General features: G+C 40.1%; 1 protein-coding gene across 2 annotated transcripts; it reads left to right on the top strand.

Annotated features, from left to right (window-relative positions):
* Positions 1-901: 901 nt before the first annotated feature.
* SPRYD7 (SPRY domain containing 7) lies at positions 902-16,739 on the top strand (the record flags this gene model as incomplete). 2 transcript variants are annotated; one of them, XM_080689830.1, is made up of 5 exons in its annotated part: positions 902-1,007; positions 6,520-6,636; positions 11,097-11,263; positions 14,336-14,438; positions 16,642-16,739. In XM_080689830.1, 5 exons carry the CDS (start codon positions 902-904, stop codon positions 16,737-16,739), a joined length of 591 nt encoding a protein of 196 aa, XP_080545956.1. The 2 variants fall into 2 exon arrangements, with proteins under 2 accessions (XP_080545956.1, XP_080545957.1); XM_080689831.1 differs by lacking the exon at positions 6,520-6,636.
* Positions 16,740-17,837: the final 1,098 nt, after the last annotated feature.

Consider the following 17,837-nt stretch of genomic DNA (forward strand, 5'->3'; position numbering starts at 1 on the left):
GGGTACGGAGGCTCTGCGTCCTGGCACTGCTCCCTGGTCCCTGGGGTTGAGCTCCGGGGTCTTTACTAGCTCCTCCTTCCTAGACCGATCTGTTTCTGTCAATCGGCCCATAAAAATAATGGCTAAGCAGAACGGCTCAGTATTTAAAACACAGCTTCCAGCCCGGCAGGTAGCACCTGTAGTCCCCGCTACTCAGGAGGCTGAGGCAGGAGGATTGCTTGAGCCAGTAGTTCGAAAGCAGACTAGTCAACAGAACAAGACTCTGTCTTAGAAAATAAAAACAAAAACAAGCCCAGCGTGGTGGCGCACGCCCGTAATCCTAGCACTTGGGAGGCTGAGACTGGAGTATCCCGGGTTCGAGAATAGCTAGTACAAAATTTAGCGAGACTGTTTCCCAATAAAATAGGGCTGGGAGTGTGTCTCAGAAGTAAAACGCCCCTGGGCTCGATCCCCGGTGTAAAACAAACAAAAAAAAAGCGACAAATAAAAAATCTACAATACCCAAGAGCCCGCGACAGCGCAGAGCGAGAGCCACCCTCCAGTCGGGGTGGAGGGCGGGCTCGAGGCCGCCCCAGGGAAACACCACTCGGCGCGCAGGCGCACGCAGCCTCTCGGCGCGCCACGCCCCTCGCGTCGCCACGCCCACACCAGCCCCCCTCCCCACGGGCCGTCACGCCGCTATCCCCGCCCACCACGCAGGGCCCGCCCACCGGCGCTCCGCTCCTTCCGGGCCGGCCTCGCCTCCGCCTGCGCTGCGCCTCCCGGCCAGGGGCGTCGCTGTGCCGGCCTCGGCGCTCGGTCCCGACTCCGCAGGCGCGCGCGGGCGGCGGGCGGCGCTGGGGGCGGGGTCGCTGCGGGCTGAGGGCGGCGGCGGCGGCGGCCGAGCGGCGGTCTCTGCGCCATGGCCGCCTCGGTGCTGTGCTGCCTGCGGTGCTGCAGGGACGGCGGGACCGGCCACATCCCCCTGAAGGAGATGCCGGCCGTGCAGCTGGACACGCAGCACATGGGTAAGGGCCTCGGTCCCCAGCGCCAACGGCCCGCCGGGCCCGCCGCCCCTCGGCCCCGCGCGCCCGGCGGCGGCCTCCGGGCTCGGGCGGGCGCGGGCCCCTCTGCCCGGTCGGCCGGCGCGGCGTCCCCGCCCCGCGCCGCGCTGCCGCTTCTCCAGCCCCATCACTTACGGGGTGAAGCCGGTTTTATTGGAAGTAATTCCCCCCTCATTTCCTAAAGTCAAAGCAGATCACAGAAGTCGCCCCTCAGGTCAGAACTTGCCATTTCGACCAAAACTAAAACCTCTCATTGCTGCGCTCCTCCTGAGTCACTGTCGAAGCAGTGTAATCCATTGGACCGGCCTCTTCCCAACAGGTCAGGGAATTATTGCAAAATAAACCCACACTTTGCTCCTTTGCATCTGCGTTTTTTCATGCCAATCCCAAATTACCATATAACTTCTCATCTAACATTTCCTCTTCTCTGTCGCCTCTTGTGCCACCTATTTTGTGCCTTATACCACCTCTTGTACTTCTCTTTTTAGACTTTTCCGATATAGTTCCAGGCGTCTGGAATATAGTCCTATCAGGAGAGATTTCCCAATGTGATTATTTCAATTAAAGTACTCTCCTTTTTTTTTTTTTTTGAGTGTCTTATTTTAAATGTATCTCTGCACTTTTTTTTTTTTTTTTTGCTGGTCTAAGTCTAGGGATGAACTCAGAGGCATTCGACCTCTGAGCTACACCTCCCTGCCCTATTTTTTAGGGTCTCACTGAGTTGCGGAGGGCCTTACTAAGTAGCTGAGGCTGTCCACGAACTGCAATCCTCCAGTTTCAGCCTCCCTAATGCTGGGATTACAAGCGTGCGCCACCACGCCCGGTATCTCTGCACTTTTGATATTTCCCACATCTCATTGTCTAAAGGATAGTGCATTGAAATAACAAAGGCAATTCTTAATATTTATAACAGAACTCTCTTCTGTCCAAATTCTTGGTAACTGTGGGAAAACTCTGCCCATTATATTTTAATATTTCTAGAACACATACTAAATGATAAAATTGTTTAAAAACATTTTGTCCGTGGGTATTTATAGTACTTTCAATTCTTAAATCTCTCAAGTGGCCGGGCATGGTGGTGCATGCTTGTAATCCCAGTACTTGGGAGAAATAAAACAGGGCTGCGGGTTTAGCAAAGAGGTAGAATGCCTCTGGGTTCAATCCCAGTTCCAAAAACCCCTCTCAAGTGTAGTACAGAACTGCAATACGTACATAAATAAGTAAATATCTTTAAATTGCTTTTATTGTCATTTATAGACAGTGGATATTCAGATCCTGTAATTTCCCTCCGAATACATTTCCATTCTATTTACTCACTCACTGATGGCAGACATTGTTTTAAGTGCTGGGAATACCAGAGAGGACAGTGTTTACATAGCTTTTGAAGCTTATGAGCAGCCACAGCTCTTCCTCTCTTCAGTTTACTCTGTAGAGCATTCTTTTCCTCTGGACTCTTCTCTAGAAAGAACTGGTCAGTAGTAACTATTCCACCATGATTGTCTTTCTCTGAAGCTGCCTAGCATCTTTCAGCTAAGTGAATGAGATACAGTGATATCATCCCCAAATTTTCTACCTGCAGGGGAGTTTTTTTCTTAACCTGCCTTCCAGTAAATTCAAATTCTTCACTCACAGAGAAGTGTAATTTGAGGACCTTGATAAAATGAAAGAGGAGAAGGCTGTTGAGTGAGAAGAGTTTCAAGCATGACTTGATCTTTAGCTGAAAATAAGAGTAGTACAATGGGCCATACGCATGTATTTGGATATGTGAAAGATTATGTAAATAGTGTGAAGAATGTGATTTTTTTTTTTTAATTGAGACAATCTTTCTGGGTTCCCAGGCTGGGTTCCAGTTTTTGGGCTCGAGAGTTAGAGTCCTCTCATCTCAGCCTCCAGAGTACCTAGAACTTCAGGCACAGCCATTGTGCCCAGCTTTGCTTATTTTTATTTTTATTTTACTTACTTCTAAGAAAATAGTCTGTATGCCGGGCGTGGTGGCGCAAGCCTGTAATCCCAGCGTTTGGGAGGCTGAGACCAGAGGATCGCAGTTCACAGACAGTCTCAACTACTTAGGCCCTTTGCAACTCTGAAAGACCCTGTTTCAAAATAAAGAATAAAAAATAGGGTTGGGGTGTAGCTCAGAGGTAGAATGCTCACGGGTTCCACCCCAGTACCGAAAAAAAAAAAAAAAGTCTGTTTATTTCGTATCTAAATGATACCTCTTTCAGTGGAGTCACTTTTTTGTGTGGTACTGGGAATTGGACCCAGGGACATTCTACCTCCAAACTACACCCCCAGCCCTATTTTATCTTTTGTATTGAAATGGTCTCATTAAGTTGCAGAGGCCCATACTAAGTTACTGAGATTTACTGCGAACCTGTGATCCTCCTGTCTTAGCCCCACAAGACTGGGATTACAAGCCTGTGCCACCACACCTTGCAAGTCACTTATTTTGATATTTTCTGTGGCATAGTTTCCATAAATATATTTATTGGTGCCGTATCTTCTGCTTTTGATTATGAATTGACATTTTAGAAATGAATGCCTTCCAAGGTAGCTACTTTGTGAAGGGTGCTACTCATTTGGAAATTTCTGATATTTCTTAAAACATACACTGGTGGTGTTTCTATGGTGCTCTGGCTATACTAAAAATTGCCTTGACTTTCCAAGCAGTACTAGAAATGAATAAAACTAGAAAAAATCACATAGATCCAGATACAGACTTTGTACTTAATAAAGAAAAGTGAAATAAGCTTAAAGTGATTCCCCAATGATTCATATCACTCCCAGTGCCGGGTGTGGTGGTGCACGCTTGTAATCCCCATGCTTGGGAGGCGGAGACAGGAGGATTGCGCAGGTTCGAAGCCAGCCTCGCTGGCTTAAGAGACCCTGTTTCCAAATATAAAAAAAAAAAAATAAAATAAAGTATAAAATAGGTCTGGGAGTGTAGCCCAGAGATAGAAGGGTTTCCAGGAACCCCAGTACCACCAAAAAAAAAAAAAAAAAAAAAATCCAAAAAGAAATATCACTCCCAAAATGTTCTCTGAATATATTCATCTTTCTGTATAATATATCTTGATACATAATCGGATGCTTTGGAAATAAATGATACTGAAATAAAAGAATAGGCTTATGTTTTGAGATTTTTTTGGGGGGTGGGTACTGGAGATTGAGCCCAAGGGAATTCTACCTACAAGCCCTTTTTTATTTTGAAACAGAGTCTAGATAAATTGGTCAGGCTGACCTTGAACTTCTAGTCCTGTCTCAGTCTCCCAGGTACTGGGATTATGGGACATGTGCCACTGTGCCTTAGTTTTCTTTCATTAATATGGCACCTTAGGATGAAATAAAAACTTAAAAATTATCTTTTATAGAAGCTCATATTAAAAGGTTTTAGAATGTGTGGAGGAACCACAGAGCATTGTCAATTAAAGGAAAATACCATTTATTTTCATGATCCTTGAGAATGTTTTACTAAGGATACTTTCAGTTGTAAGTAATGAAAACTTGTTTTGAAAGGGAACACAGATAAGCACATATCCACTACGGAGTGCTGAGAACAGCTTATTCATTTATTTATTTCTCAATCAATTATTTGCTGACTATCTGCTAGATGCCTGATATGACAGAGTCTTTGCCATCAGGGAGGACATTTTAAGGGCATTCTACCTTCCAGCTGCACACTCAGCCCTATTTAGTTTAATTAATTAATTAATTAATTAATTTGGTGGCAGGGGTTCCTGGAAACCCTTCTACCTCCGGGCTACACTCCCAGACCTATTTTATATTTTTTTATTTGGAAACAGAAGTCTCTAACCAGCACGATCCTCCAGTCTCTGTCTCCAAGCGCAGGGATTACAAGCGTGCACCACCATGCCCAGCTCTATTTTATTTTTTATTTTGAAACAGAAATCTCACTAAGTTGTGAAGGCCTTGCTAAGTTATTGAGGCTGGCTTCACACCTGTGATCCTTGTCTCAGCCTCCCAAGTACTGGGATTATAGATAGAGAGTATCTTTCTTAAAGCAACCAAGTTTAGAATTGTGATAGAATCTGTTATTTTTTGCATTTTTCTTATGTATTTATCCCAAATAATTATTTTTCTCATATGAATAATATGAATTAAGCCTTTTAGTACTATCCTCTAATTTTATTTAACCTTCTCTGGAGGAGCCCCACACAATTCTAATCTCTAGATCTGCTTGGCTTGTATACTCTTTACCAATCAATATGCTGGTAGTGGTGGTAACATTGGTTTGGGCAGTTCCATGCTGTAGTGTTAAAGGATATTTGTTACATATGACAGTTATGTTAGACTCTTCATGTTCTTTGATGTACACACTTTCTTAAACCAAGTTTCAGAAACAAATCTGTATTAGCAAAAGACAGTATTTTCATTACTCTCATCTTTAAATGTTGTTTGTGCTGAAACTAAAATTTTTCTCGAGGATAAAGGGCATTTATTGATGTTAAGACCTCACTTACATGCCATGTGATTGACAGTAGCTGCCTTAATAAACATTTTAAAATTCTAAAATGAGCATTTTTTGGTGTTAGCTATTTCAACATCAATGTGTGTTCTCGTCTAGATTCACATTATTACTTGACTAGTACTATTATAGTGTCTTAGACATTCTGCTGGGTTTTTTTTTTTTTTTTTTTTTTTTTTTGTGGTACTGGGGGTGGAACCAGAGGCTTTCTACCTCCAGGCTATACTCCCAGCCCTATTTTGTATTTTTGATTTGGAAGCAGTGTCTCACTAAGTTGTTGAGAGCCTCACTCAGTAGCTGAGGCTGGCTTCGAACCTTTGCAATCCTCCTGTCTCAGGCTCCCAATCGTGGGATTACAAGCATGTGCCACCATGCCCGGCTCATTCTGCTGGTTTTTATTTCATTGATTCGTATAAAATTGAAAACTGTTACCAGTTTACTAAAGCTTTTTGTCTATTTTGTCTTAAAAGATTTATGAGTTGGGCTGGTGGAGTACGCTTGTAATCCCCGTGCTTGGGAGGCTGAGACAGGAGGATCGCGCAGGTTCAAAGCCAGCCGCGCTGGCTTGGGAAACCCTGTTTCCAAATAAAAAGTATAAAATAGGTCTGGGAGTGTAACCTGGAGGTAGAAGGGCTTCCAGGAACCCCAGTACCACAAAAAAAAAAAAAAAAAAAAAAAAAAAAATTATGAAATCATTACATTTGTTTATTGGCTAAAATTAAAGGTGTTAGTCTATTTCTAACTTACAAGTATTTTAAATATTCAGTATAATATAGTTATTATAGTTTATTTGAAATAGCTTAATTAAGCAAGACTTATAGTTACAAATGACTATTATATACAGATGTTCTCTCAGAAAAATAAATATTTTAAATAATTTATCAGTATTTCTGTATTTCAAAGTACTTAAAACATCCCTATTTCTTTGGACTTAGAGTTAGAAATGAACAAATTAACCCTAATTGTTGGATATTTGCATTTTTTCCTTAGGAACAGATGTTGTTATTGTAAAAAATGGAAAAAGAATATGTGGAACAGGAGGTTGTTTAGCCAGTGCACCTTTACATCAAAACAAAAGCTACTTTGAGTTCAAAATCCAGTCCACAGGTTAGTATAACAATGTTTACTATTAAAAGTCCCAATTGAGGGAAGAAGGAAAATCTCTAAAACACACAACATACTTAAACATTTCGAAGTCAACCACTAAGCCAAGCAAGGGAAGGATGGATGGGGAGGGAATGGGTGGGAATTGGGTAGGGGTTAAATGAGTGATGTGGCTGGGTGTGGTGGTGCACACCTGTAATCCCCGCGCTTGGGAGGCTGAGACAGGAGGATTGCTAGGTTCGAAGCCAGCCTCAGCTACTTAGTGAGGCTCTCAACAACTTAGTGAGACCCTGTTTCCAAATAAAATATAAAATAGGTCTGGGAGTATAGCCAGAGGTAGAAAGCCCCTGGGTTCCATCCCCAGTACCACCAAAAAAAAAAAAAAAAAAAAATCAATGATGTGTATATGTATGTACACACAAGTTTTTAACCCCAATATGATGTATGAATATAATGCACCAATAAAATTTTTTTTAAAAAGTCCCAATTGAAAAATGAAAAAGATTCAAGAAGTGATTTTTTTAAAAAAGCCCTCTTAGAAGCCCTAATAAAAGCGGTTGTGGTGGTGCATGCGTGTAATCTCAGCAGAGACAGGAGAATTGCAGGTTCTCAGATAGCCTCAGCTACTTAGTGAGTCCCTCAGCAACTTAGTGAGATCCTGTTTCAAAAATAAAGAATACGCCGGGCGTGGTGGCGCACGCTTGTAATCCCGGCACTTGGGAGGCAGAGACAGGAGGATTGCGCAGGTTCGAAGCCAGCCGTGCTCTGGCTTAGGAGACCCTGTTTCCAAATAAAAATGTAAAAATAGGTCTGGGAGTGTAGCCTGGAGGTAGAAGGGCTTCCAGGAACCCCAGTACCACCAAAAAATAAATAAATAAATAAAAAATAAAGAATATAAAATAGAGCTGGGGGTGTAGCATGGAGGTACAATGCACCTGGGTTCAATAAAAAAAAAGAAGCCCTAATAAGCTTTCTACTTCTTGTTTTGTGATACTGATTGAATTAGCTTTGTTAAGTTAGATTAAGTTTTCTCTTCTACAAAATGGAGATTATAGGAGTTGCCTTTTTGCCCTCCCTCACAGGAACTGTGTATGAAAGTGTTTTAAACGTGGGAAATGCTGGATAAATGTAAGATGCTAGCATTAGTAAAGGGATTCTAGATTCACTGTTTTATTAGATCAGGCATATAAGCTATATAGATTCTCTAATGGTAGGAGTAAATGAATCTCCTATTACTCAACTCCTTGAATAATATAAAATAGCCTTCTGAGGCTTGTTTTCTATATTAGTTTTTAAATACTGATTTTTTTTCCTGTTTTTTGTTTGTTTTGTTTTTGTGGTACTGGAGATTGAACCCAGGAGCATTTTACCTCCAAACTCACTCCCAGTCCTTTTAAATATTTTATATTGGAACAGGAACTACTGAGTAGTTGAGGCTGTCTTTGAGCCTGTGATCCTCCTGTCTCAGCCTCCCAAGTACTGGGATTACAGGAGTGTGCCTCTACACCTGGCTCTGATTTTCTTAAGTGAATGGAATAGACCTAAATCTGTCCTGTTTCATTTTAAGTCAGTTCATTGGCTGCAAAGTGGTTACTATAATCTTAAGCAGTACATATTTATTTCTAAATAGAAGCAAATAGTTCCAGCTTTAAATCTAATAAAATTAGATTAAACTAAATCTAACATTAATTAAAATTAAATATAGTCACTAATTATAGTTAAATCTAATAAAAATTTTAATGTGGATTTTCTGTAAAAGATACTATCTTCAATTATATCCCTAATGGTGGATATTCAACAATAGATTTTTGGAGCTGTAATGTTGATCCTGCATTGATGCTTGAGGCAGTTGTACACAGTTCTTTTTTCTTTTTTTTTTTTTTCCTTTTCTTTTTTTTTTTTTTTTTTTGTGGTACTGAGGATGGAACCCAGGGGCATTTTATTTCTGAACTACACCCCCAGCTCTATTTTATTCTTTTATTTTGAAACAGGGTCTTACTAAATTACAGAGGGCCTTACTAAGTTGCCAAGGTTGGCTGTGAACCTGCAGTCCTCCTGTCTGAGCCTCTCAAGTACTAGGATTACAAGCATGGGCTACCACGTCCAGCTGTGCACAGTTCTTTAAGAGTAGAGGCTGCAGAGCTCAGTGTGCAAGTATTGTCCTGTGAATTGAGTATTGTCACCTCCTATCACTCTCATAGTTATCTTACTTTGGAAAATAAAATGTATGGTCAAATTATTTCAGAGGCCAAGATGATGAGGTCCAGACATGCACTTTTTTGATAATCTCACTAAATCTAGAAAAATTAATATATCAATAACATTGTCTTCAAACCTTCTTCCATGTGTAGAATACCCAGAGCTTTAGGTATTCTCATGTGTTAAGAGGAGAAGTGCCTGCTTCAAATGTCAGCTTAGACCAAACTTTTTTTTTATGATACTGAGGATTGAACCCAACCCAGAGGTATTCTGCCTTTGAACTATACCCACAGTCCAATTTGAATTCTTATTTAGAAACAAGGTCTCACTAGGTTAATGAAAGTCTCACTACTTGCTGAGGCAGTCCTTGAACCTGCAGTCATCCTGTCTCAACCTCCCAAGTACTGGGATTATAGACGTGTGCCACCATGCCTGCCTGGAGCAGAGGGTTTTAAATTCATCAACTTAAAGTATTGAGTGAAAAAATGACTTAACACTTTATCAGTAATTTTTCTCCTTCCCACTGGAAAGAGCTTTTCTCTTAACTGCAATGCTAGGGATCAAACCCAGGAGCATGCTAAGCAAGCACTCTACCACTGAGCTACATCCCCAGCACTGTAGCATTTATCATATCTTTAAAAAAATAATAATCATGATAATAGCTATCATTTGGGGAATATTCTATTTACTTACCCCCCCCCCTTTTTTTTGTGTGGTACTTGGGGTGGAACCCCAGGAGCTTTTCTACCTCCGGGCTATACTCCCAGACTTATTTCATACTTTAATTGGAAATAGGGTCTCACTAAGTTGCTGAGAGCCTCACTAAGTAGCTGAGGCTGGCTTCGAACCTGTGCGATCCTCCTGTCTCAGCCTCCCAAGTGCTGGGATTACAAGCATGCACCACCACGCCTAGCTCCCTTTTTTTTTTTTTTTTTTTTTTTTTTTTTTGGTACTTAACACTATTTCAGATGCTTTACCTGGAATATGCTGTAATATATATATATAATTTTTGTGTGTGGGGGTGGGTCTGGGGATGGAACCAGGGGTATTTCATATCCAAGCTATAACCCCTGCCCTGGGTTTTTTTTTTTTTTTTTTACTCTTTCTTTCCTTCTATATTTATTTATTCATTTATTTATTTATTTATTTATTTATTTATTTATTTATTTATTTAGTGGTACTAGGGGTAGAACCCAGGGCCTCTCTACCTCCGGGCTATACTCCCAGACCTATTTTCTATTTTATTTGGAAACAGGGTCTCACTAAATTGCTGAGAGCCTCACTAAGTAGCTGAGGCTGGCTTCAAACCTGTGCAATCCTCTTGTCTCAGCTTATTCTTTATTTTGAAACTGAGTCTCACTAAGTTGCGGAGGGCCTCACTAAGTAGCTGAGGCTGTCCGTGAACCACCGTCCTCCAGTCTCAGCCTCCTGAATGCTAGGATTACAAGCGTGCGCCACCACTCCCTGATTATGCTGTATCTTTTTCTAACCCTGTGAGGCAAGTACTATTTGACTCCACAGTTCACAGATAGGAAACAGAGAGAGGTTAAGTAATTTGCCCATGATGACATATCCAAGTCCAGGATTTAAACCTTGGTTATGTAACTCCAGGGCCCATTTTCTTATCTTCCAAGCTGAGCTTCATCTGTAGAATACATCAAACCTTTTGTAAACCACTTTTAAAAGATTTCTTAAAAAAAGATACACAGAAAACAGTTTAATGATAGTAGGGCACTTCTCTTCATTAAAAAAAAAAGTTTTTGGAGCCAGGCATGGTGGCGCACACTTGTAATCCCAGCATTTGGGTGCTGAGACAGGAGGATCATGATTTGTGGACAGCCTCAGCTACTTAATGAGGCCCTTTGCAACACAGTAAGACCCTGTTTCAAGAAAATAAAGAATAAAAAATAGGGCTGGAGGTGCAGCTCAGAGGTAGAGTGCCCCAGGGTTCAATCCCCAGTTTTGGAGGAAAAAAAGTCTGTATTCTTTTTAAAAACAAGTCTTTGGCCAGGTGTGGTGGTGCACGCTTGTAATCCTAGTACTTGGGAGGCTGAGACAGGAGGATCCTAGGTTCCTGGCCAGCCTCAGGTACTTAGTGAGGCCATCTTCAGCTTAGTGAGACCTTGTTTCAAAATAAAAAATAGGTCTAGGGGTGTGGCTCAGAAGTAGACTGCCCTTGGATTCAATCCCTAGTACTGGGGAGGGGGAGCTCTTTTTATTTGTATTCTTTAGATTTTGGAGGCATTTAATTGTTGTGTGTTTAGGAATCTGGGGCATTGGTGTTGCAACTCAGAAGGTTAACCTGAATCAGATTCCTCTTGGTCGAGATATGCACAGTTTGGTGATGAGGAACGATGGAGCCCTGTATCACAACAACGAAGAGAAAAACAGGCTGCCAGCAAACAGCCTTCCACAGGAGGGAGACGTGGTGGTGAGTGTCCTAGGAGAGCTGCTGTCCACTGTAAATTAAGCTCAAGCTGCTTTGTGTAGATAGAGCTTTGCCTGGGAGTTTGTGGTTTGGATTCCAAAGCCCTGATGGTATCTAATGAGGTGGAACATCCAGGGCATCAGGGTGAACCCTTATTTCTACTTGGGAGCATTAGTGACAGGTTGGCTCTTGAGCAATATTTTCTACTTCTGTCACATCAGAGAAACATTGGTTCACAATTTTAAAAGTTTGCTGACCTCCTACTTGAAAATGTTAGCTATTTTTGAGACCGATCTCTTAGAGAAAATGTTCATATTTACTACTTAATTTGTTATGAATGTTAAGATATTTATAGGTATCTCTCTTCATTATACTTAATCTAATTAAACTTCTTTCACTTTCAGAATCCTTTAACATCTTAAGACTTGATTGTGGAAAGCTTTGTTTTTTAAGTAAGAATAATAACACGTTATTAAGATTTCTCTATTTTATTTCCAAAGGGATATATTTTAACTCTTTACCAAGCCACCCCCATCTTTTCTGGACACTTTCTTTCCTATTTATCAAATCCCTTCCTACAGAGACCAGGCTGTCAGCTTGTAATTGAGAATAGCCTCCTGCAGGCTCAGGTAGCCAGGCACCCTTCTACCCAGAATCATGGGTTCCTGGCACTAGTTTCCAGGTGAGAGATCTGTATGAGGGAAGTTTCTAATAATAAGATGATCCAGACAAGAGAAATCCAGACTATTGAATTAAAGAAAGATAAAGAATTTTAGAAAGATTGAAGAAGGGTATGGGAATACTGCGTGCGCACACGTGCGTGTGTATATGTTGCTGGGAATTGAACCCAGGGTCTTGCACATGGTAGGCAAGTGCTCTACCTCTGAGCCACATCCCCAAACCTAAGACTTTTAGTTATTGTTTGATCTTCTCTTTTCTGCAACTTTAAAAGAAAATAGGGCTGGGAGGGAGTGTAGCTTGGAGACAGAATGCCTCCTGAACCCTAACTAGGATTCAATCCCTAATACTCCCACACAAGCCGGGTGTGGTGATGCACGCTTATAATCCCCGCGCTTGGGAGACTGAGGCAGGAGGATCGCACGGGTTCGAAGCTAGCCTCAGCTACTAATACTCCCACACACACACACGCACACAATATAGGAATAATAATACCTATCTTGTTGAGAGGATTAAATGAGTAAATATGAAGAGCCTAGAACAAGCCTTGGTTATAATATGGGCTGCCTTATATGTTTTCCAGCATTTTAATAACAATTATTTTTATTATTACTGTGATTTTTATCAGTAGTACATAAAAGTAATATATTTATAATCTATTTTTTTAATATTTTGAGTTGTCATTTCTACTGTTTAACTTGATGCCAGTCATTTTTAATTGTAAATACTGACTTTACTTTGGTAATATACTTGACACATTTGAGAGCAGGATAAAGAGATTCAGAAATGCATTGTTCTCAGAAATAAGTTGTATAAAGACATTTATTTACAACCTAAAAACAGTGATAGTATGCCCTAATAATAAAAACCTCACTGTTCTCACACACACACACACACAAAATAGGGATACCTCCTGATCAAATCTAGAGAGAGCAATATTTATTTTTATTTATTTATTTATTTATTTATTTATTTATTTATTTATTTACAGATCTGGGGATGTAACCCAGGGCCATTTGACCTTCGAGCTACATACACCCCTTTCCTATTTTTTCTTCTTTATTTTGAAACAGGGTTAGGGTTAGGGTTAAGTTGCAAAGGGCCTCACTAAGTAGATGAGTCTGTCCACAAACCATGATATTCCTGTCTCAGCCTCCCAAATACTGGGATTACAAGCATGTGCCACCACACCCAACTCGAGATAATTTTTTTTTTTGTAGTACTGAGGGTGGAACCCAGGGGATTTTTTTTTTTTTTTAACCTCCAGGCTATACTCCCAGACCTATTTTTATATTTTATTTGGAAACAGGGTCTCACTAAGTTGCTGTAAGTCTCACTAAATAGCTGAGGCTGGCTTTGAACCTGTGCAATCCTCCTGTCTCAGCCTCCCAAGTGCTGGGATTACAAGCATGCGCCACCACGCCCAGCTGAGAGCAAATTTTTTTTTTTTTTTTTTTTTTTTTTTTTTTTTGCGGGTCTGGGGATGGAACCCAGGGGCATTTGACCTCCAAGCTACACCCCCTGCCCTATTTTTTATTATTTATTTTGAAACCGGGTCTCACTGAGTTGCAGAGGGCCTCACTAAGTAGCTGAGGCTGTCCACGAACCGCGATCCTCTAGGTCTCAGCCTCCTGAATGCTGGGATTACAAGCGTATACCACCACGCCCGGCTGCAAATTTCTTTTATGAATTTAAAAAGTCTCTGTTTATCTATACAGCATTTATGTCACTTTTTATTCAAAGTATCAGATCCAGACTATCCAAATAATAATGCCAAGCTTTAAACTTTGTCTATGTTTTTACTCTAGAGATTTGACCTGACCTTTTCCCTTATATTATCACTAACTTTTTTTTGAAAGCTCACTTCAAGTAGAATTCTACCAAATTGTAAAGGCTTAATGAAAACTATTGTGGAGCCAGGCGTGGTGGTGCCCACTTGTAATCCCAGCACTTGGGAGGCTGAGACCTGGAGGATCGCGGTTCGTGGACAGCCTCAGCTACTTAGTGAGGCCCTCTGCAACTCAGTGACACCCAATTTCAAAATAAAGAATAAAAAATAGGGCAGGGGGTGTAGCTCAGAGCTCGAATGCCCCTGGGTTCCATCCCCAGACCAAAGAAAGAAAGAAAGAAAGAAAGAAAGAAAGAAAGAAAGAAAGAAAGAAAGAAAGAAAGAAAGAAGGGAGGGAGGGAGGGAGGGAGGGAGGGAGGGAAGGAAGGAAGGAAGGAAGGAAGGAAGGAAGGAGAAAGAAAGAAAACTACTGTGACCCTATGCTTAGAACTTTTTGTTTCGACCCTATGCTTAGTACTTTTTGTTTCCCAGTTGGTGCTTTTTGGCTATTCTGAGTTTTATGGAACATTTATGTTTTTATACTTCTTAATATTTTCCTTTATTTATAGGGTATTACATATGACCATGTGGAATTAAATGTATATTTGAATGGAAAGAACATGCATTGTCCAGCATCAGGTATACGAGGGACAGTGTATCCAGTTGTTTATGGTAAGATAAAATATTTCTCATATATTATTAGATGTATGTTAATCTTTGCTTTGCTATCTATATGATTTTTATAACTATTATAAGTCTGGATAGGATGTTAATAAGGACCTTTTTATATGAAATGTTCTCAGGAGGCTGTTAAATTCCCTTTTTGTAGAATTAAGGATAATATTTATTCCCCACATATTTAAAAAAACTTGGTAAGTACAATGATTATACTTAAATATGTAATAACCACATTCCTTTTTCATCATATAGTCTTATTTTCTAGAAAGTTCCAAAAAGTTTTATTGAATTTATAAAGCTTTTCTTCCAGTCACTAGAAGGACTTAATGACCAGGAAGTTTAATAGAAAATTTTTAAGCATGTAATTGTTTTGAGCTGTTTTGAGCTGGGTGTGGCGGTACATGCCTGTAACACCAGCACTTGAGAGATTTGGACAGGATAATTGCAGGTTCATGAACACAGCCTCAGCAACCTAGCAAGAGTTTGTTTTCAAACAAAGAATAAAAAGGACTAGGGGTATACTTGGAGGTAGAAGACCCTAGGTTCCATCCCCAGTATCTCACACACAGAAAACAATATTTTGGATGGGAATTTACCTTTCCAAATTTACCTAAAATGTTAACACTCTTCTGAGAGAAATTGTGATTTTTTTTTTTGTTTTAAACAGTACTAGAGATTGAACCCAGGGGCTTTCTACCTCTAAGCTCCACCTCCAGCCCTAGTTTTTATTCTTTATTTTGAAATGGGGTCTCACTAAGTCACAGAGGGACTCACTAAGTAGCTGAAGCTGGCCAGGAACCTGTGATCCTCCTGTCTCAAGCCTCCCAAGTACTGGATTACAAGCCTGTGCCACCATGCCCTGCTAGAAATTGTGATTTAGAAGAGTTTTGATAACCTTAGACCAAACATGTTTTTTGGTTTTTGTTTTTTTATGGTACTGGGGATTGAACCTAACCCAGAGGTATTCTACCTTTGACCTACACCCATAGTCCAACTTGAATTCTCATTTGGAAATAGGGTCTTCACTACTGATGAAAGTCTCACTACTCGCTAAGGCAAACCTTGAACCTGCAATCCTCCTGTCTCCCAAGTACTGGGATTACAGGCGTGAGCCACCATGCCTGGCTAGACCAGAGGGTTTTAAATTCACCAACTTAAATTATTGAGTGAGAAAATGATTTAACACTTTTATCAGTAATTTTTTCTTTCCCACTTGAAATAACTCAAGACCACTTAAATTCATTGTGTAGTTGGTTGGTTGTTTCAGTGCTAGGGATTGAACCCAGGGGCATTTTAAACCTCTGAGCTACACCCCCAGCCCTATTTTTTTTTTTAATTTTAATTTTTTTTTTGAAACAAGGTCTCACTGAGTTACAAAAGGCCTCACTAAACAGCTGAGGCTGTCCACAAACCAGGATCCTCTTGTCTCAGCCTCTCAAATGCTGGGATTACAAGTGTGCACCACCACGCCCAGCTAAACTTTACATTTTTTAACAGAAAATTTAAACATGTACAAAAAAATGTACAAAAGCAAAGAGAATAGTATAGTGAAACATATTGCCAAGCTTCAAATAATTACCAGCTTGTATGCATTGGATTTCATCCACCCCCAGTACTTCTGTTCTTTCTCCTCCTTGGATTATTTTGAGGCAAATGCCATACATTATATCATTCGTGTGTGTGTGTGTGTGTGTGTGTGTGTGTGTGTGTATTGCATTTATCTCTAAAAATTAAGAATGTCACGTGTGGTACGCACCAGTAATCCTAGCACTTGGGAGGCTGAGCCAAGAGGATCACAGGTTTAAAGCCATCCTCAGTAACTTAGGTAGGTTTTCTTTCTTTCTTTCTTTTTTTTTTTTTTTTTTTTTGGTGGTACTGGGGTTCCTGGAAGCCCTTCTACCTCCGGGCTACACTCCCAGACCTATTTTATACTTTTATCTGGAAACAGGGTCTCTTAAGCAAGCGCGGCTGGCTTTGAACCAGCGCGATCCTCCTGTCTCTGCCTCCCAAGCGCGGGGATTACAAGCGTGCGCCACCACGCCTGGCTTAGGTAGGTTTTCAACAACTTAGTGAGATCCTGTTTCAAAATAAAAAATAAAAATAGGTTGCATTCCCTAGTCCAAAACAGGTAATTGTGTATTCAATCAAATTAAGGTGTTTTTCCTAATTTATTGTCTTTTTTTATTTTGTCCTCCAGTTGATGACAGTGCAATTTTGGATTGCCAGTTCAGTGAATTTTATCATACTCCTCCACCCGGCTTTGAAAAAATATTATTTGAACAACAGATCTTCTGAATGTACTTGTTTTTGGAACTTTATTTCTGCACTGTTACAAGATTTACCATTTAATAAAGCTTTACCTAACCTAGAGATGAAAATATATTCTTAAAAGTTTGCTTGTTAATATTGTCTAAGGAACCAGTGTATTCAATATGCCACCCAAAAGTTTTGATTTCACATACTTTAAAATGCTTTGTACTATGAAAATCAGCATCTTGGGCAATTTATTTAATTCTTATTTAAATAAATATATCTGTGGGCTTGATTCACAGTATTATATGGAAATATGTATATAAGTATTTAAAGGGACTTTCTTATATAAAATGTTTGTTTTGATAGAGAAGGTGTTTTGTCCTTTTTGGGTGTTTTGTCCTTTGAAATGTAAACCTCATTATAGCTGGGCGTGGTGGCGCACGCTTGTAATCCCAGCATTCGGGAGGCTGAGACCAGAGGATCGTGGTTTGTGGACAGCCTCAGCTACTTAGTGAGGCCCTCCGCAACTTAGTGAGACCCTTTTTCAAGTTAAAGAATAAAAAATAGGGCAGGGGGTGTAGCTTGGGGGTCGACTGCCCCTTGGTTCCATCCCCAGACCCACAAAAAAAAAGAAAAGAAAAGAAAGAAATGTAAACCTCATTAACTATAAGTCCAATAATTTTGTGTCTCCTTACCTTTTTTACATGTAACAAAGTGATGAAAACTATATTGGCAACCTCATTTTTAGAAATCTGTTTACTGTATTCATGTACTACTTTTCTTAAAACTTAATTACTTATTTTGTTGTGTTATATTACTACTTTTTATTTGCTTTATGAACAGAGATAAACATTTTAGTGATATCAAAGCAGTTTGTTGAAGACCATCATGCCTTGTTACTTCAGTATCAGAGTAAATATGGTCTATGGGTGATGTTGTATTCACTGGCAGGCATTAAGTATAGTATGATGCTTTAAATTTAAATGAGATTATTCTTTTAAGGACTTTTATTTAAATATGTGTTTTCTGTAAGGAATAATAAAATAGTAATTAAGTAATACTCAATATTATATTAAATGTATTCTTCTTGTTTTGTTAATTATATGGTAAATTTACCTCTCCCTTCATTATTTTAGAAAT

Source organism: Muscardinus avellanarius (assembly GCF_963383645.1).
Source record: "Muscardinus avellanarius genome assembly, chromosome: 2".
NCBI classification, from domain to species: Eukaryota; Metazoa; Chordata; class Mammalia; order Rodentia; family Gliridae; genus Muscardinus; species Muscardinus avellanarius.